Genomic DNA, 20,951 nt, shown 5'->3' with positions numbered 1-20,951 from the left:
CAACCGCAACAATACAAGAGCACGCACCAGATACAAACTCAATGTTAACCACTCCAAACTCGATTGCAGAAAGTACGACTTCAGCAACAGAGTGGCCAATGCCTGGAATGCATTACCTGACTCTGTAGTTACATCCTCAAACCCCCAAATCTTTAACCTTAAACTATCCACTATTGACCTCATCCCATTCCTAAGAGGTCTGTAAGGGGCGTGCATAAGCACACAATCATGCCTACCGTCCCTGTCCTATTGTCCCCATTTATCCGTACCTATTTCCTGTATTTTTACTCATTTTTATACTTATACCTATCATCTTGTAAGTGATTGACAAATCAAATAAATAAAATAAAAAATAAAAGAAGGAAAGAAAGGGGAAGGAAGGAAAACAGGAAAGGAAGGAAAGAAGGGAGGAGAAAAAAGGGAGAGAGGGAGTGGGAGGGAGGAAGGAAGGAAAGAAGGAAGGAAGGGGAAAGGAAGGAGAACAGGAAAGGTGAAAGAAGGAAGAAAGGAGAGAAAAAGAATAGAGGGAGGAGAGAAAAGAAGGGAGGGAGGGAAAGAAGGGAGGAAGGAAGGAAAACAAAACAAAACAAAACAATACAATACAATACCATACAATACCATACAATAAAACAAAATAAAATAAAGTTGCAGTTAAGGAATTAGGCTGGTCATTCCTACATGGAATCCACTTAAACGGAAAGACACCTAGAATTGTTGTGGAGTGAGGCAGACTCTTAATAATAACAACAATAAACAACAACAATGGAGAGAAAAAAATCACAAAATACAAAGACCGGCAAATAGAAGTAGGACAGCTGTGGCAAAAGAAAGCCAAGTTAATACCAATAGGCGCCTTGCGTGCAATCCCAAAACATCTTGAACACTTATTAGCATTGACAAAATCTCCATCGGTCAATTGCAAAAGGCAGCTTTAACAAGCACAGCTTAGATCTTTAGCACCATCCAATAAGAACCCCAATATGTTGACCAACACTAATAATGATGATCACCAATAACAGCAGCAAACACTTGAAAAGGGAGGATGAATGTTTGGTTGCTTGGTTGGATGGATGGAGACTTTCCAAGTTTCTAAAACATAGCCAAGGTCATAGGCATTTCCAAACAAGGTGAAAGATATATGTTTCTTAAAGTCATAAAATGTCACATATGTATTTGCCTCTACTATGAACATGAGGACACAAGTACTGCACAGTCTGCTTGAGCAGGTACAACTTGGTGCAAGTGTCATCATGTAGATTATTATTGCTTGCTATAATGCCATTGGCAATCCATCTGTCCATCCATCCATCAATCCATCCATCCATTTACCTATCCATCCATCCATCCATCCATCCATCCATCCATCCATCCATCCATGTAACCATCTATCCATCCACTCATCCACCCAGCTATCCATCCACCCACCCACCCATCCATCCATCTATCCCTCATCCACCCATCTACTCATCCATCCATCTACTCATCCATCCATCTACTCATCTATCCAACCAAGCAACCCACCAACCAAGCAACCACCCATCTATCCAACCAACCAACCAACCAGCCATCTATCCAACCAACCAACCAACCAACCACCCATCTATCCAACCAACCAACCAACCATCCACCCATCTCCCATCTACCCACCAATCCATCCATCCATCCTCTCCTGCATGATACCCACCTTAAAACGCAGGTGTAGAAGCCGCTGTCTTGGACTTCTGCAGTGTGAAACCAGATGGAATCTTCATCCTTGTTGATCCTCCCTTCCGAGAAGATAATGGGCTCTTCGAAATCCCCTTTGTTTTTGTACCACATCAGACGCAGCCCTGTGCTTTGTGCCATGCTGTAGTTTGTGCGGATATAGCTGTAGAAAAGAGCGCATTTCACACGCACTGGCTCACCTGCCAAGGCCATATACTTCTTGAGGTCCACCAGCCAATCAATGCAGCCATCCACTGAAAAAAAGAAGAAGAGCAAAATGTCATCCCAATTGTCTGGTTTCAAGACCCAGCTGACAATTGATCCCAGATCTCTTGATATTTCATAGTTGAGCCTGACTTGTCTAAAAATTCTTAAAACAGGACCTGACTGCGTTTCTGAGAACTCCATCCTTTTAAGATATCCTTTCTACCGCTTCATTATTTTTCTCAGTTTTTAGTTCCTTCAAAGTCCTTCCAATCTCTGGCTTCAGGGACTAATTTCCAAATCACAGCATATCAAATATAATTACAATAGGGTCACTTGTACCCAGATCAGTTGTGCTAAATTTCCATTTCAAACCCATTATCGTGTACAGTTTTGAGAAAGGTTAGGTTCAAGCGACGTCGGATGGGGAGCTGAGAACCTCCAATGTGCTTAAGAAAAAGAAGCAAAAAAGTCAAGTACTGTATGTATCTTACTCGAAAGCCAAATTAAATCCCCGCTGTAAAAGTCGGCAATTAAAATTCTACAATGTGGAGCTTGGAAAAAGCTGGACGTGACTTCCCTACTGCTCAATGAGTAGATGATTTCTCCTGATAACGTCCCCGTATTCACACAACTTCCCCTGATGCTTACACACGAATGTGGGAGGAACCAGGGGTGGGATTCAACCAGTGTTACTACTGATTCAGTGACTATATTTTGCTGCGCGCATGTGTAAAAAAAACCCTTCAGCTGTGCCACCCAGACAGCGGAAAAGTGCTGCGCGCAGGTACGCAGCATTTGAAGAGCCTCTTTTTCCTTGCTTTTTCAACCTCAGCTGTGCCACACGAAGCAGCTGAGGTTGAAAAAGCAGGAAATAAAGGACAGGTAAGAGCCCAGGTGGGCGGGTGGGCCAAACAGCAGCAGACACAGAACCGGTTTGGTGTCTGCTGCTCTTCAGAGCTACCGGCTCTATAGAACCATGCAGAACCGGTAGCATTTTGTGGGGGCACCCACAAAATCTTAACCCTGCAGCTCTTACTCTGTTCTATTTATGGATCAGATCTGTTCTACAGTTTCTTTTTATGACATAGCCAACATCAGAGGGAAAATTTGGGAAGTTCTAACAGCTCTGCCAAGAACACTGTGCTATCCAATTCCTGAGTCCGTTTTGATTCGAGGTTGATGTAGAAAGAATTTTCAAAAATTGCATTCAAGTTATCATGCCTTGCTTGTCCTCCCTCATTCTTTTTTCCTTCATTGCTGTGTCATAAATACCTCCTGCAAGCCCTTCTAATCATGAACAGGGATGATGGATTGCAATGCACATATAATCCTTTCACAATAGTGCCTCTACCCTTCCATGCACAAATATTGTCCTGAGGAGAAATGCTAGCAAAGCTACATCCTAGCTCTGGAGACAAAAGGCAGGGGGCGGAGTTTCAGATTCAGATTAATAGAGTTGGAAGGGACCTGGTAGGTCATCTAGTCCAACCCCCACCCCACCCAAGCAGGAGACCCCACACCATTTGTGATAGATGGCAGACCAGTGTCTTCTTGAAAGCTTCCAGTGACGAAGCTACCACAACTTCCCAAGCAAAAGCTGTCCCACTAGTTGGTTGTTGGTGAAAGGGGATGGCGCAGTGGCTCAGCAGTTAAGATGCTAGACTTGGTGGCTGGAAAACCAGCAGCCAGGTTCGAGACCCAAGCGTTGTGTGACGGGGTGACTTCCCATCCTCACCTCAGCTCCTGCCAACCTAGCAGTTCAAAAGCATGTAGGTCTGAGTAGATAAACTGGTACCACTTTGGTGGGAAGGTAACAGAGCTCTGTGACATCATGCTGGCAGAAATTGTCTTCCAACACACTGGCTCGAGGCCTCAAAATGGAGATTGCTCCCATAGTCAGCAATTAGCGGAGTCAAATCCGCAGGGCCTCCTTCCCAATGAAAAGGAGTTTGCAAGTAAGAGACCAAATTCTACTGGGATTTACATTTTTGCATAATGATGTCTTTGCACAAGCAATGCCATTTGCATTGACTGCATCTCTGAAACATTATTTGATTTTCCCGATTTTGGGGAATAATGGATACACTTACCCATTAGCTCATTCAAATGATATTTCATTAAACTACAGTTAAGCATTGGAAGTAAATTATTCATAAAACCTAACTTCCTTTCTCCTGGGAATAACTTTTTCTGATTCTTCTTTATACTGTGCATTAGGATGGTACACAGGCTATAAATATTTTATTAAATTAAATATTTGCTAGTCTCTTCGTGTGTCATGCATAAAAGACCATTAAAAAAACTTCCCAGCAAAAAACATAAATTAAGGGAAACATATTTAAAAAAAAAAACTGGGAGGTTCCTGAATGAGGTTAACAAGGGATTAAATATTTATTTTGGATGCTTAAAGAACCTTGTCTGAATGGCTTATAAAACAGATCTTACCAATAATGCTTTAGATTTTTTAAAAAGGCACAATTTTGTATTCATCCAGCTCTTGGGCTGAATAGCAGATACGATTTTGTGTAAAGGAAAGTTTGTTCAAGTTGATCCTTGAGAGATTCCACACATACAAAAGCATTCTCCTTGTTGCTTTGTTGTTGCTCAGACAGCAGAAATGTTTGCTCTCCTCATAACATTTCATCATTCGTAATGTTGACCCTGACAATAAGTGACTTTCTAGTCAGTCTTTGGATTGTGCAGACCAGAAGCTTGTAGCAATGGAGATTATAAACATAGAGGGGGAGGAGGGGGAGGAGGAGGAGGAGGAGGAGGAGGAGGAGGAGGAGGAGGAGGAGGAGAAGGAGAAGGAGAAGGAGAAGGAGAAGGAGAAGGAGAAGGAGAAGGAGAAGGAGAAGAAGAAGAGAAGAAGAAGAAGAAGAAGAAGAAGAAGAAGAAGAAGAAGAAGAAGAAGAAGAAGAAGAAGAAGAAGAAGAAGAAGAAGAAGAAGAAGAAGAAGAAGAAGAAGAAGAAGAAGAAGAAGAAGAAGAAGAAGAAGAAAAGACAATGGATCTCCATATTAATAAACTTCCTTTTGCATCAGTCAAGACCAAATATTAGTAACTTTGTTTGGTGCCAAACTCAGCAGCTAATGATGGAAATAATTAACAGATTGGGGTGCATCAGCTCAAAGAGGAACGATGCAAGCTATGAATCCTCATTGTTTCTGCCTTGTTAGAAGCTTTTTGTATTTGTTTTCTGGCTTAAACCTCTGATGACTCCAGAGGATATAATTACAAACAGCAACGTGTGCTGAGAAGCTGACGGAAGACTATTTATAAGGGAGCATGTAACATCTGATGACATTTTGGGGGAGGGCGGGAGAAGAAACCCTCGCAATGCGCTTAGATGAAAATCATAATGATCAAACAGAAGCTAATCAAAGTGACAATGTCCTCTCTTTTCTACAATGTCATTTTCTCTTGTCAAAAGAACACCAAGCAGGCTTCTGTTTTACACAACTCACACATGGCCTCAAATCTAGGTCAAAGCTGTTCCAAACACATTTGCGGAGATGTTGAATAGTGGCAGGGGAACAACATGGCAGTGCCAGGAAGACCCTAGGTCTCTACAGGTTCTGTGGCCTCGGGGTCAAACATTGAGTTCCGCATCTAATCTCTTGGGGAAAAAAAGCCTGACAGAAAGAGATGGAAACCTTGGAAAAATTCAACCTTCTCAGATACTCCAGGAGGGGAGTTCTCCCACAACGGCACTGAAAAGCTAGGAGAGGTCAAGGAGATACCGTAGCGTTAAAGGGTTCAAGCAAACTAGACCTAGTCCAGAGAATGACAGTGAGGACAATCGGGAGATTCTGTTTAGGATTCAGGGGTGGGATTCAATTTTTTTAACAACTGGTTCTGTGAGTGTGGCTTAGTTGGTGGGCATGGCTTGGTGGTCATGTGACTGGCTGAACGTGGCCAACTCAACATCACTCACATCGAGGCACGCATTTCCTTGAATGGCCTCTCATGACTGTGGGGATGCTGCAACAGTCGTAAGGGTGAAAAATGGTCATAAGTCACTTTTTTCAGTGCCATGTGAACTTTGAATGGTCACTCCACACAAGCAAAGTACCAGCAAAGGAGAGGAAAAAAAACTCCAGAGAAGTTCCAGAGACAGGAAGTCCAGTCCCGCCAAGAATGTAAAAAGGGTTAACGGAGAGGCAGTTTCTGTAGGCAACACCAGAATGTTTCCTTCCTGCCTTCCTTACAGGATTAGGCTATAATTTCTTCTAACAACCGGTTCTCCAGATTGCTTATAATGTTAACAACTGGTTCTGGCAAATAGGTGCGAACTGGTGGAATCCCACCCCTGCAGTTAGGTCCTGTGAAGAGCCATTCTACACTGATCCCTCTTTTAACTCCACTGGCAGGTTTGCCACTCTTCCTACAGTATGCTACTGATCAACTAGGGATGAGAATGGGAGGACTGGATGGGTGGTGTGTGTGTGTGTTGGGTGTGTATCGTGTGTGTGTGTGTGTGTTTCGATTACAGGAGCCAAAGGTGATTAGATGAGTGCCAACAACTCCACAAACTTAAGAGAACTGTAGTATCAATATATCTCAGTCTCTTGAGACTACTAAACAAAGCAGCAGCTGTCCATTAACACAGGAAGACAAGAGGAAAAAGCTGAGAACTTAAATTCTGGAAGGCACATATACAAAAGCTCTCAGTTCTTTGCTCTGAAGTTGACAATCAACTTGTGCCCAGGGCTCCTTCCCTATTGCCAATAAAGAATGCATGGCACACACATTAACCTCCGCTACCTTTTAAATAATGGATTGGGTTTTATATTTAAAATCTCTCCAGCAGTCTAAGGATTCTGGGTGCATATTATCCTGAATTGTATAATATTTTATGAGCAATTATAAGCAAGCATGTACACCATTTTCAAGTAATTCCTCTCGCTACTCGCTGTCACCTGAATAATCTTTACATTCTAAATCTGTCTGTAATAGTTTATGTTAGCAACTGTCACCGAAGCAATTTATAACTGCGGTGTTTGTTAGACATGTCAGTCTACCTCGTAACCTCAAGCCTACACTTAAATTCAAGGCAATAAGGAAATATGAATGAGATGACACGTGTGACTTTATTGTTTGCACATTCCGAAGCATATTAGGTATCCTGAGCATGACCAACATTGCTTCCAAACACGAAGGAGGGAGAGGAAGGGGGAGGAAGGAGGAGGAAGAAGAAGTAGAGTGAGGAAGAAAGAAAAAGAAAAGGAGGAGAAGGAGGAAAGGAAGAAAAGGAAGGAAGGGGTAGAACGAAGGAAGGAAGGAGAACTAAGGTGGGAAGGAAGGAAAGAAAAAGAAAAAGAAGGAAGGGAAGGAAGGAATGGGAGAAAGAAGAAAGGAAGGAGGAGAGAGGAAGAAAGGAAGGAAGGAAGGAAGGAAGGAAGGAAGGAAGGAAGGAAGGAAGGAAGGAAGGAAGGAAGGAGAGTGAGAGGAAAGAAAGAAAAGGAAGGAAGGAGAGTGGGAGGAAGGAAAGGAAGGAAGGAAAGAAGGAAGGAAGGAATGAAATGGGAGGAAAGGAAGAAAAGGAAGGAAGGTAGAATTGAAGGAAGGAAGGAGAGTGGGAAGAAAGAAAGAAAAGGAAGGGAGGGAGAGAGAGAGAGAGGAAGGAAAGGAAAGGAGGAAGGAAGGAAGGAAGGAAGGAAGGAAGGAAGGAAGGAAGGAAGGTAGGTCACCACCTCCAATATATACTACATGAACATGACATGATCAATAAATAAATTCAAAAATTACGTATATACCCACATATATTATATGACACAGAGAGACAAACACAGTGTAGCTTGGATGTATACACGTACATGGCAAGAGAAACGATTCTTGCACATTTGCCAGACAGATGGCCCAGGGAAACAAAGCTGTTACAGAATCTGGTAGTCCTGCTAGAAATGGTCCAAAACCTCCTCCCATCTTTCATGGGATTTAACCAGGGCTCTTCTTCCGAAGCCAAAGATGGCTGGGCAGCTGTCTCATACAAGCATCCTCTATCAAATCAGAACATTGACCCATTGAAAAGAAAATGGCTCTTCATAGTTGGAAGCCAGAGGGTTTTTCCAACCCCATCGATGGATGCTATCCATTTGGCCTCTGGACCTCCCTTTCCCGAGTGGGTCTTTCACACTGACCCACAACCTTCCTGCATTCCAGACAGGGGTGGGATTCAAATTTTGTAACAACTGGTTCTAGTGGGCATGGCTAAGTGGGCATGGCCATGTGACTGGGTGGACATGGCTTCTTCTTTTGGGGCAGCACACCCTCCCCCTCATTCTTGGGTCTCAGAGAAGCTTCCTGGGTGAAGCAGTAAGTAAGCAAGGTGTAAGGCATTCAGAAAGTATCCATGATATCAATCACTCCGAGACATTTTCCCTCCGATTGATTTATTTAGAAACAGATCCAGCATGTCAAAGGCAATTTCCCAAGTGAAATGATTTTTGCGCATTACACAGAATCCACCTTCTCTCCTCCCTTCTCTCCTCCCACTTCTACACTTCATAAATCACGAGAACCAATTAACTGCAACTGGAAATTCTTAATACGACATACAGAATAACCTTGAACTTTTCAACTCCTCCAACTCCCTTTAAAAAAAAATGTGGCAGCTGAATTTCAAAGCAGACACCAGGGGAATCCTGGCACAGCTGATCATCAGAAGAAAGAGAGAGAAAAGAAATACCTTGAGGAGTGACGGGGAAGAATGCAGTCAGCGATGTTGGGCGTGTGCAATAAGGACCGACTGGGTGGGGAGGGGAGGAGCGGGTGGAGAGGGGAGGGGCCAGCCAGGGGCACAATTTGCCAGTTCTCCAAACTGCACAGAATCATAACAACCGGGTCTATAGAACCGCTCCAAACCGGTAGAATCCCACCCCTGATTCCAGAGGTCCCAAATGTTGGCTTCTAACCAGCGAGAAAATTTCATCAGATCAATAAGTCTGAGAAGTTTAAGAGATGCGAGTGTCTCCTCTCGATCGCTCCTATTGTTCTTCGAAGAGTCTCTTTTTGCCACTCTGACTTACAGCTTCCCATTCAACATCTGGCAGTGCTAATTTCCACTGCAGTGAAGCCAATTAACATTTCCACTCAAATGACAGGGGGAACCTTTGCTTGAAAAGGTGTTGACCCCCTCTTTCCCTCCCCCCCCAGATTAAGGTTTGTCATTTTTTCTCCCACTTCAATTCATTAGCCGGATGTGGCTGCAGAATTTAAATAGCTCCCGCAATGACAGAAGACAGAAGCAGGCACTGAGAAGACACGGAGAGATTCAAAGGACTGTTTCAATCAACCAGACTAGAGCTGGAAGGGACCTTGGAGATCTTCTAGTCCAACCCCCTGCTCAAGTAGGGGACCCTACACCATTCCAGGCAGGTGGCTGTCCAGTCTCTTCTTAAAAACATCCAATGATGAAGTACCCACAACTTCTGGTGGCAAGCTGTTCCACTGGTTAATTGTCCTCACTGTTTCTCCTTAATTCCAGGTTGCTTCACTCCTTGGTTAGTTTCCATCTGTTGCTTCTTGTCTTGCCTTCTGGGGCCTTGAAAAATAAGTTGACCCACTCTGCTTTGGGGCAATAGCAATCCACCCCACTTAGACTTATATACCACTTCACAGTGCTTTACAGCCCTCTCTAAGCTGTTTACAGAGTCACCATATTTTACAGAATCCAACAATTTGGGTCCTCATTTTATCCACTCTGAAAGGATGGAAGGCTGAGTCAACCTTGAGCCAGTCAGGTTCAAACTGCTGACAGTCGGCAGAGTTAGCCTGCAATAGTGCTTAGACTTATATACCACTTCACAGTGTTTTAAAGTCCCCTCTAAGCGGTTTACAGAGACAATCTATTGACTCCAACAATCTGGATCCTCATTTTACCCACCTCGGAAGGATGGAAGGATGAATTAACCTTGAACCGGTCAGGATCAAACTCCTGGTGGTGGCTAGAGTTAGCCTGCAATACTGCATTCTAACACACTGGGAAGGAAGGGAGGGAGGGAGGGAGGGGGGAAGGAGGGAAGGAAGGAGGGAAGGAAGGAAGGAAGGAAGGAAGGAAGGAAGGAAGGAAGGAAGGAAGGAAGGAAGGAAGGAAGGAAAATAGCTGTAGCACTTAGAATTAAATAACATTTCATAATGCTTTACAGCTCTCTCTAAGTGGTTTACAGTATCAGCCTATTGCCCCCAACAATCTGTGTCCTCATTTTACTCACCTCAGGAGGACAGAAAGCTGAGTTAACCTTGAACCGGTAAGAATCAAACTCTTGGCAGTGGGCAGAGTTGGCAACACAATAGCACTTAGACTTATATGCCACTTCACAGTGCTTGACAGCCCTCTCTAAGTGGTTTACAGAGTCAGCCTATGGCCTCCAACAATCTGGGTCTTCATTTTACCCACCTCAGAAAGATGGAAGGCTAAGTCAACCTTGAGCCTGGTGAGATTCGAACTGCCAAATTGCAGGCAGCTGGCAGTCAGCAGAAGTAGCCTGCAGTGCTGTGCTCTAACCCCTGCACCACCGAGGCTCATAACCGAAGCAGCCCCTCAAATAATGGAATACTGTTATCTATCATGTCTCCCCAAGTCCTTCTTTTCTCTAGACCGGCCGTACCCAAATCCTGTAACTGTTCTTCATATGTTTTGGTCTCCAGGCCTTTAATCATCTTAGTTGCTCACCAAGTGTAGGTAATGCACATGCCAACGTCTCCTTTGGAAATCAGCCACGCTGGAGAAGGGTTGTTGTTGTTGTTTTCCATGATCCCAAAATACACAACAGGAGAAATATGGCAATGAGTCCCAAATACAGATGCTAAAGATACTGAAATGAGACAACTGGAATATTTAACTCAGTAGGACAGTGACAAGAGTGGCCAATTTGTTCCTGAGAAAAGAAGGGGTTGATTTATTCTCCAAAGCACCTGCAGGCAGGACAAGAAGTAACGGGTGTAAATTAAAAACTAAGGATAAATTTCATGGCGGTGAGAACAATTAATCAGTGGAATGGCTTGCCCCCAGAAGCTGTGGGGGTTTTTAAGAAGAAATTGAACAACACGTCTGAAATGGTATAGGGCAGTGGTGGCTAACCTTTTTGGGCTCCTGTGCAAAAAAATTGTGCATGCGCTTGCAAGCTCACGCTCACATGCCAGCACCCAGAAGGCAAGGTTCCCCCCCCACCCCCTATGCATGCGTGTGCAATCCACCCTCCACCCCTGCTGCCCCCTTACCTGCACTGCACCTCACAACTGATTTGGGGCCAGTTGGAGGCCCTTTTCAGCCTCCCAAAGGCTTGAGGAAGGCTTCTGCAGGCTTCTGCAAGCTTTGCAGGCCGAAAACTAGCCCCGTTTCGTCACTTCCTGTTTTTCCGAAAATACCAGAAGTGACGAAACGGGGCTAGTTTTCAGCCTGCAAAGCTTGCAGAAGCCTGCAGGGGCCTTTCTTTCTCAAGCCTTTGGGAGGCCGAAAAGGGCCTCAAACCAGCCGAAAATCACGCAGTGAGGTAAGTTTGCCTGCAGCTCGCGTGCCGGCGCAAATGGCTCTGTGTGTCATCTGTGGCATGCGTGCTATAGGTTCGCCATCACAGGTATAGGGTCTCCTCTTGAGCAGGGGGTTGGACTAGAAGGCCTCCAAGGTCTCTTCCAACTCTATTATTCTATGTTCTTTGTTATGGATGATTGGCCCAAAATCACCCAACTGACTTTCATGCCTAAAATGAAACTGTAACTCATCCTCTCCTGGTGATTGACCCAAAGTCACCCAGATAGCTTTCATGGCTAAGGCAGAACTAGAACTCCCAGTGTCCTGGGGACTGGCCCAAAGTCCCCACCCAACTTTCATGCCTAAGGGAGAACTAGAACTCACCGTCTCCTGGTTTCTAGCTTAATGTCTTAACCAGTACACCAAAGCAGTTTTCTAATACTGGGCAATACATCTTCTAAAAAAATAATTACATCTTTAAGTTACCATGCTTGTTTGTGTATATGCATTTTTTCTTACTCTTGTTGGGTGGTAATTTTTAAGCAATTAAGAAAGACCCAAAGAAATTTGCAAAATTGTTTTGTTTGTCCTCTGCAAACAAAATATAATTTTTTTTTTTCTGTTGGGCCCTGACAGTGTAATAAATGCAATTTGGATTATTTGCATATAAAAGGCCTTATCATGATGTCCTCCTTGCAAACGATTCCAATGACTTTGCAAAAAGAAAAAAAAAATCCTTTTGTAACCGTACTTGTGTCAAGTTTTTGCCTAATCCAAAAATCAAGCTGTGTCGGGCTGTCAGCTTCCAGCCTTCTCTGATGCTTCTCCAAATCTTGTCTTAATCTCTTTTTAAGACTCGACATAATTGAGAATAATTGGCGCTTGTGATATCTTGATGTTTATGGAAGGGAAATAATAAGGTGCCGGGAAAAAAAAAACGCTTCCCAGCCGTGCACTTCTCTGTGTGAATAAAACTGAGATAAATTTTGAGTTTCTGTCACAGTCAGCCCAGCTGTTGCTGCCATTACAATGTAATCTTTTGCCAGGTTAAGATCAAACGGTTTTTCAAAATAATCAAAGTGATAAGAACCGAAGCTTTCCCTCTTCCCTTCTTCAGGATGGATCAGTAGGTTTAAAGTATTTGATGCCAGACTATGTAAGCTGATTTCTGAAAAAGAGGAGGAGGGGAGGAGGAGGAGAGGAGGAAGAGGAGGAAGAAGAGGAGGAGGAGGAAGAGGAGGAGAGGAGGAAGAGGAGGAAGATGAGAAGGAAGGACAAGGAGGAGGAGAAAGAAGAGGAGGAGGAGGATAAAGGGAGGAGGAGGAAGAAGAAGAGGAGGAAGGACAAGGAGAAAGGGAACAGTAGGAGGAGAAGGAAGACAAAAAAGAGGAGGAGGAGGAAGGACAAGAAGGAGGAGGAGGAGAAAAGGGAGCAGGAGGAGAAGGAGGAAGAAGAGGAGATGGAGGAGGAAGCAGAAGAAGAGGAGATGGAGGAGGAAGCGGAAGAAGAGGAGGTGGAGGAGGAGGAGGAGGAGGAGGAGGAGGAGGAAGAGGAAGAAGAAGAAGAAGAAGAAGAAGAAGAAGAAGAAGAAGAAGAAGAAGAAGAGGAGGAGGAGGAGGAGGAGGAGGAGGAGGGGAGGAGGAGGAGGAGGAGGAGGAGGAGGAGAGAGAAGGAGGAGGAGGAGCAACAACAATTAGTTCAAAGAATGTTGGCCAGCGGACCAAGGCAGAATGAGTAGGTTTTGACTTAGTGGCTTGGAGCTGCTAATCAGTGCACCATCTTGGCATTTTCAGCAAAATCCTGCCCGACCCTACTCTGAACTAAGGGGCTTTTTGTTCCTTCCCTCTAAGAGTAGGTTCCCCTGGATTAAGCTTCACCAAACTGCCTTAACATAACCCCAGCATCTCCACATTACTCCTGCCTCTTATTCAACACTTTCCGTAAACCGCAGTGCTCCAACCAAACGGCAACTCCTACAATCAGCAGCTAATGAGATTTAAATTGGCAAGGGGCAAAGCTTCCATTTAAAGAAAATATTATTGATTTTATTTCCTTAGAAGAACAACTTAATGAAAAAAAATGGGTTTCCTTAAGATTTCGCCGGAACAGACCAGGCAATTCATCACCACCAAATGAATAAGCAGAAGTTATTTACATATTTCAGGACACTTGAGGAGGAGGGTAATCACCCAGGCATCATTTTCTTAATTGCATTTGGGGCAGAAATTAAAGGCCAGGCAAGGAACGCCACTGCGGAGCAAGCTTTTCTAAGACACATTGCTTCTTTCCCAAAGTTAATGACTTGTGTGCTCCGTAGGCTTGGGACCCATAAAAATGGGGAGCAGAAACCCAGTCCTTAGCTTGATAAATATCTCCCTAACTCGGTAAAGCAAGGGATATAAATTGTCCGTGGAGCTCCACGTCTGTCCTGCCAGTGGTGGGATTCACACTTTTTTACAACTGGTTCTGTGGGCATGGCTTGGTGGGCGTGGCAGGGGAAGGATACTGCTAAATCCCCTATCCCCTCCCCACCCCACTAACCTGCTTTCCAACTCTGTTCTCCTGTTCAGGACAACAAAAGAAGAACCAGCCGATCAGCTGGGACTCAATGGGAGGCAGAGAATAGATGGGGGCGGGGCCAGTCAGAGGTGGTATTTGCCGGTTCTCCGAACTACTCAACATTTCCACTACCCAGTTCTCCAGAACTGGTCAGAACCAGCTGAATACCACCTCTGTCTCCTGCCCTATTGAAGACCCGCAACACGTATAATCTGATGGGGACCAACACCAATGTTTGCACTACAAAAAGAGGACGTAAATCGGGGGTGTCCAATCTGGGAAGCTTTAAGACTTGTGGACTTTCCTTTAACATCAGTGTTGTGAACTCAGTTTCAACACCAACATTTGCACCATCGTCCACTACAGAAGGAGGATCTCTAAGTCAGGGGGCATCCAATCTGGGCAGCTTTAAGACTTGTGGACTTCAACACCAACATTGTGAATTCAATTCAGCACCGACATTTGCACCCTCGTCTACTACAGAAGTATGATCTACATCAAGACCGTCCAATTTTGGAAACTTCAAGATTTGTGGACTTCAATTCCCAGAATTCTTGGAACTGGAGAATTCTGGGAGTTGAAGACCACAAGTCTTAAAGTTACCAAAGTTGGACCTCTCATATCTAGGTGATATTTCTTCATTCTCTGTCTCTATCTGTCTGTCTGTCTGTCTGTCTCTCATTCTCTCTCTCTCCCTCTCTCTCTCTCTCTCTCTCTGTGTGTGTCTCACACACACATTCTCCTTGCCTCTGTCTCTCTCTCTGTGTCTGTGTCTGTGTCTGTCTCTCTGTGTCTCTCTCTCATTTTTTCTGTCTCTCTCTCTCTCTTTCTGTGTCTCTCTCTATATCTGTATCTGTATCTCTCTCTCATTCTCTCTGTCTCTCTCTGTGTGTGTCTCTCTCTCTTTCTCTCTGTCTCTGTCTCTCTCTCTCTCTCTCTCTCTCTGTCTCTCTCTCTCTCTCTTTCTCTTGCAAAATTAGCCACTTAACCATATAAATGTGACTTTTTTCCAGTGTGCCTCTAGTAGAAAAAGGCCAGTAGATAGGTCATCCTATTTACTTATAGATAAGTGTCTAATTTTAAACAGAGCACTCACTCGAGTTCTTGTGTTACAATCTTTTCTCCGGTAAATACTATTAACTATTATTCTCATCCCATGGAGTAATTATTTCCAACACAGACAGGAAGTTTAACAACCTTTTAAAGAAATTATTTTGATGAGTGTATAGTCCTAATAATTGGGGTCCCTCATTTTGACAACAAAGAAAGGGTTAGCACGGAGATGTAGAAGAGAAAAGATTAAGCTGGAAGGTTTTATCTTTTTTCTTTTTGGTCTCTGAATAGTAACAGAGAAGGGGAGGAATACAAAGTGGAGGTTGTGACTCTAATTAAAATTTAATTGACTTGCTCGCCTTTGGTCTTTTCATTCACACAACTGATACTGTGTATTACCAGAAGACAATAGTCCTTAAGCACTTTCATGCGTTCAGCCAGTCCAACTCTTCCAAATATGAATTCGCTCCTACGGTTAAACAAGGCTTCGTCGTTGAGTGATTCACAAAGTGGTTTTGCATTCTCAGAATTATTGTATCACTTTGATGCCACCATTTTTTCCAAGGACAACATCGCTGGTCCACCCAGGATGGCATCCTTGGGCCATGTTTTATTCAGTTCAAATTTTCAACAACCAACCCGGACATAGCACCCAAAGGGACCTTTGCTAAAATAACCCTTTTCTTCTAAGTCATAATTTTCCACTAAAAATCCATAGCCAGCCACTTCTCCAATCTTTGGTGGTGCAGTGCACAAGGGCCGTAAATAGAAGGCCACAGATGGGTGGTTTAATGTCTCCCACTTTGCCACCTTATTTAGCAATCAGACCAACGATCTTCTGCATCACTTGCAGGTTTCAAGCTGCCTTCGAGTGTGGCTCATGTAGAGCATATTGCACAAATACCTCTCTAACTCAGTCAAGAGCTCGCTTATTCATGGATCACTGCAGAGAAGCCATCTCAAGTGATCAGAATAGAGCTGGAAGGGAACTTGGAGGTCTTCTAGACTGACCCCCCCCCTGCTCAAACAAGTGACTATCTGAACAACCAAGCTCAGAGAGCATCATGGATCCCACATCCTCCTCCTCCTGTTCTCTTCCTCTCCACAAACCTTGCTCCCTTCTAGCCCTGATGATGTTACCTACCCTTTCCCTGAAAATATGACCTACCCTGAAAGTAAGTCCTAGCTTGATTTTTACACATCCAATACAAGCCCTAATTAAGATCCCGCTCACTTCATAGTGCATGGGTAAAAATTAACCTAGGGTGGGGATGGGGGTCAGTGGATCTGCCCTACTCCTTATCGTTGGACAGTTGTAGCCAGGCCTCGCACACTCCGACACCTGCCTTGCCAGCCCATTTCTTCTGCAACCAGTAAGTCTTTCCTGAAGGCCTCTGTAGCTGATAACAAAGCTCCAGATTGATGGAGAGCTCTGATTGGCTGCAGAGGCCTTCAGGAAATCTTTGCTGGCCACAGAGAAGATGTTCCTGAAGGCCTTTGACAGCGAAAAGGAGGCCAAGGGGTGACACATGCAAGTGAGGTTAGTCAGTGGATGATATCCACCCAAAATAAGTTCCTTTTTGGTGGCAAAAAAAATATAAGAAGGGTCTTATTTTGGGGGAAAGATGGTAATCAGATAATGAAACATCTGCAAGAAGACAACCAAGCTCAGAAAGCACCGAGGACCTCCTTCTCCTCCTCAAACCTCACTCCCTTCTTTCACTGATGATGTTACCTAGTTGGGTAATGAAAACGTCTGCAAGAGAACCAAGCTCAGGGAACACCGAGGACCCCTCCGTTCAACCCTGAACTACAAATATTCTCTTTTCTTGTTATTTATCCATGCTCCAAGCTGCAGGTAATCTACCAGATAGGAAGCCATGAAGAAAAGCGACAGTTCCTGATTTTGATCTCAACACGGCTTGGCTGGGCCTGGCAAGCTGGAGAGGTGAACAACGACAGAAGAGTCTGTCCTGAATATTTTTAAGACAAAATGTGTTTCTTCCTCCCTCCAGGAAACAAGTTTCAGACCTGGTTCTGAGATCGACTGGACAAGGTGCCAAGGACGAAAGGATCACAGCTGTCTTCCAGGTTAGGGTTTCTGCCGATTCGACGTTCTTCCCATGTGTTCAACATCAGACGGGCTACACCGCGAATGTGCCCGAGCCGATGCTACTCAACTCCCGTCAAAACTGAGGGTTCCTTGTTTTTTTTGCCCCTCCAGTTCACGTGGAGGAGCTGCGAAGGATAAAAGGCTGAATTTATGCTGCACATCAGCAAAACCGGCTTCGTGTGAGTGTCTACCGGTGGGGGAAAAGGGAGGTCAGACACATTCTAGGTCAAAAGCTCGTGCCGTTGTGGCTTTTCAATTTGGTTTTAAATGACCTCAAGAAAAGCCATCTTTGAAGAAAGAATAAAAGTGCTGACACCGCAAAGGGCTAAGCATCATGAATACAAAGGAGGCAGCTTGCTAGGTCCTGAATTGCTGAAGAAGGTATATTACACGTCTCTTTATCTCATTCCTATCTGAAATCCGAAAGAGGGAAAGAGAAATGTCAACCACTTCAATCACTATCAACTCCGCCTTGGTTGTGGTGGGAAGCACACGTTGCAAGAGGAAACAAAGTCTAATATTTAGGGCATTTAGAAAAAGAAAACAAAACTGTTCTTAATTATACCACGTGTCTGTGGAGTCCTTGGTGCCTCTCTCTGAAGTTGGGGGGGCGGGTTGTAGATGTTTCATTACCCAACTAAGTAACATGATCATCAGTGCTAGAAGAGAGAGGGCTTGCTCTCATTTTATATGCGAGTGGCTTCTCCTATCAGTAGGGGTGGTAGGTAGGTAGGTAGGAAGGAGGTAGGAAGGGGAAGGAAGGAAGGAAGGAAGGAAGGAAGGAAAATAGGAGGAAGGAAAAACAGGAGGGAGGGAAGGAGGGAAAATTGAGGAAGGAAAATAGGGAGGGAAGGAAAGAGGGAGGGAGGGGAGGAGGGAGGAGGGAAGGAAGGAAAATAGGAAGGAAGGAAGGAAGGAAGGAAGGGAAGGAAGGAAGGAAGGAAGGAAGGAGGAGAGGCAAGGAAGGAAAAAATTCGAGGGACAGAAGGAAGGAAGGAAGGAAGGAAGGAAGGAGGAGGAAGAAGGAAGGAAGGAAGGAAAACAGGAAAAGGAAGGAACAGAGGTAAAATAGGAGGAAAGAAAGGAACAATAGGAGAGAGGGAAGGCAGGAGGGAAGGAAAAAGGAGGGAGGGAAGGAAGGAAAAATAGAAGGGTAGGAGGGGGAGGGAGGGAGGGAAGAAAGAGAGGGAAGGAAGGAAGGATAGGAGAGAGGGAAATGAGGAAAGAGGGAAGGGAAGGAGGGAGCTTTGTTAAAGATAATGACTTTTGCAAAAATTTCTTGTTTCCAAGCATTCTCATTTTTAACATTAGCCAACAGCAACAGCCTTGCCTGTAACTTCCAGGCTGCCAGGGGACTTAACCACGAACAGGTTTCCTTCAAATAGCGGAGAGTCGCACAGATGGCCCAACCCTGTTCTTCCAGCAGGCGCCTTCCACTGCGTCGCCTTTAACCAATTCAGTGGGCCTTGGCAGAACCCAAGTTTACACTTGGCGCATTTGTGCTGGAAGACCCCTGCCTTTAAAATGACTTTATGGAAAAGTTCACGGTCTACAACAACATTAAGATAATGACCAGGCTGACAGTGACAAATGCACCAGGCAGAACGACTAAATAAAATCAATTAGCATTCTAAATACGGGCCGAGCTCTTGGAAGGCCTGTGTCAATTGTCAGGACCAAATATTGTGACTCTTTTCCAGAAAGCAGCAAGTACCGTAAAAACAGTCAAAAAGTATAAGGAAGGAAGCGACACACAACTCTCTCTTGGCCCCTTGCTCAGTAGTAACTATTTTTTTAAAAAAAACTTTGGAAACTGGTCTTAAAAAAACCACAATGGACAGAGCTGACCAGGTTCCCTTTTTTTTAAAAAAAATTGAGGTTTCTGGGGGTTAGGCAGGCCATTGTGTGAAATTTCCCAGGGGATTTAACGGCCTTCTTTTAGGGTATAATTTGTGAGGGGAGGGGACCTTTCAGAAATTGCATTTGCCCCACCCCCAAAAAAACATTTTTTTGCAGGTGAATTTCAGCAGAGGAGGGAGCAGCTCAATCCATTTACAAAAACGCTTCAAAACACATAAAAATATTTGTGCAATGCTGGTGTGTCAGAATGCTTTCTTGCTGCAGAGATAGGCTATGTACACATGTGGGAAGCTGTCCTCTTCTAGAAGAATGAAATATTTTGAGGATTTTTTTTTTTAAGGCAGAATATTATATTTCCCTAAATGAGAAATGGGGAAACATGGTTTTAGAGGCAGGAAACAACACCAGTCTCCCTAACCCCAAGCAGAAACCGAAGAGGCCAGCTTTTAGAAATGCAGATTTGGTCATCCATTCAAGACAGGATATTTTGAAACAAAGGCAGAATGGTAGGATTCGAAGCAGCCCCGTCACTCAAGAACCAAAACAGGATGAAAGTCATTCAGCCACGATATGAATTGCCCAACAGCCTTTCAGAACACGAGCCCCTTCATTGCACCATCTCAGAGCAGTCCTCTTTTGCATTTCCTCTTTTGCCTATAGAGCCAGCTATGACCCCTACATAACCCCTACATGACCCCATAGGAATCTGACAATAACCAATAGAATACATGTTCTTGCACAGAAACAGGAAGCTCAAGTGCAAAGCCCAAAGAAGATATTAAAAAAAATCTTCTCTCAACTCCATTTTTGTCAGCTGCACCAGAACCATAAACCCATGTGGTTCTGCTTCATCAATAAACCATCTTTCCAATCAGCCTCCATGTTTCTAGTGTCTTTCTCCCAGCTTGGAACTGAGCCAGAGGGATATTTCTTCTCATGCACACAATACATGTTTTCAGTGCTTTGCTTGGGAAATCCCAAAAGGAAAACAAAAGGAAGCGTCTAAGCAACAACCTGCTGTCAAAAGGTCTCCAAGATAGTTGGCCCTGCAACTTTAACCAAAAACGTTTTCTAATCTCCTTCATGCTTCTTCCGGCAGAAAGGGTTCCTTATAACCTACAACGATCAACATTTTCAGGGAACATTTTCCTATGCATCCTTTATTTAATTATTTCTCTATTATATTTATATGCTACTCATTTCGCTGTTGAACCAACATTGTCCTAGGGTGCTTTGTGCTCCAAAGGTTTATAATATTATGGCTATTTTATTCTCATCTTTACTTTTAGTTCTTTGCTTTCCTCTTCCTTCAAAACTGTAAGCTGGCTGGAATTGCTCTTGCGAATTACAAAGAAATCGAATCAATACATGAACCAGGGGTGGGATTCTACCAGTTCGCACCAATTCGTTAGAACCGGTTGTTAACAGTCTAAGCAGTTCGGAGAACTGGTTGTTAGAAGAAATTACAGGGCTAGTCCTGTAAGGAAGGCAGGAAGGAAACATTCTGGTGTTGCTTATGGAAACTGCCTCTCCATTAACCCTTATTACATTCTTGGAGGGCCTAGACTTCCTGTCTCTGGAACTTCTCTGGAGTTATTTCCCCTCCTTTGCTGGTACTTTGGTTGTGTGGAGTGACCATTCAAAGTTACACTGGCACTGAAAAAAGTGACTTATGACCATTTTTCACACTTATAACTGTTGCAGCATCCCCACAGTCATGAGAGGCCAGGTGAGGAGATGCGTGCCTTGATGTGAGTGATATTGAGTTGACCACACCCAGCCAATAACATGACCACCAAGCCATGTCCACCCAGTCACATGACCACCAAGCTACGCCCACCACCTAAGCCACGCTCACAGAACCAGTTGTTAAAAATTTGAATCCCACCCCTGACATGAACAAATAAATAAATGATGAAAGAGACACAATTCAAAGATTCAGAGGAAAATAACAAAGGATTTCATAGTTACGGTAGTGTGG

The 20,951-nt window shown here is 44.1% G+C and overlaps 1 protein-coding gene across 1 annotated transcript in view; it reads right to left on the bottom strand.

The window, feature by feature from the left end:
• IL1RAPL2 (interleukin 1 receptor accessory protein like 2) overlaps window positions 1-20,951 on the bottom strand; it is a 321,249-nt gene that overhangs the window by 142,053 nt on the left and 158,245 nt on the right. Inside the window, exon 3 of the mRNA XM_087941140.1 lies at window positions 1,685-1,958. Coding sequence (XP_087797266.1) covers window positions 1,685-1,958 — 274 coding nt within the window. The remainder of the gene's footprint in view (window positions 1-1,684; window positions 1,959-20,951) is intronic.

Source organism: Pseudonaja textilis, chromosome 12, assembly GCF_049901715.1.
Source record: "Pseudonaja textilis isolate UNSWEBS1 chromosome 12, rPseTex1.2, whole genome shotgun sequence".
NCBI classification, from domain to species: Eukaryota; Metazoa; Chordata; class Lepidosauria; order Squamata; family Elapidae; genus Pseudonaja; species Pseudonaja textilis.
Note: the sequence above shows the minus strand (reverse complement) of the source record. Positions and strands in the feature narration are given on the sequence as shown.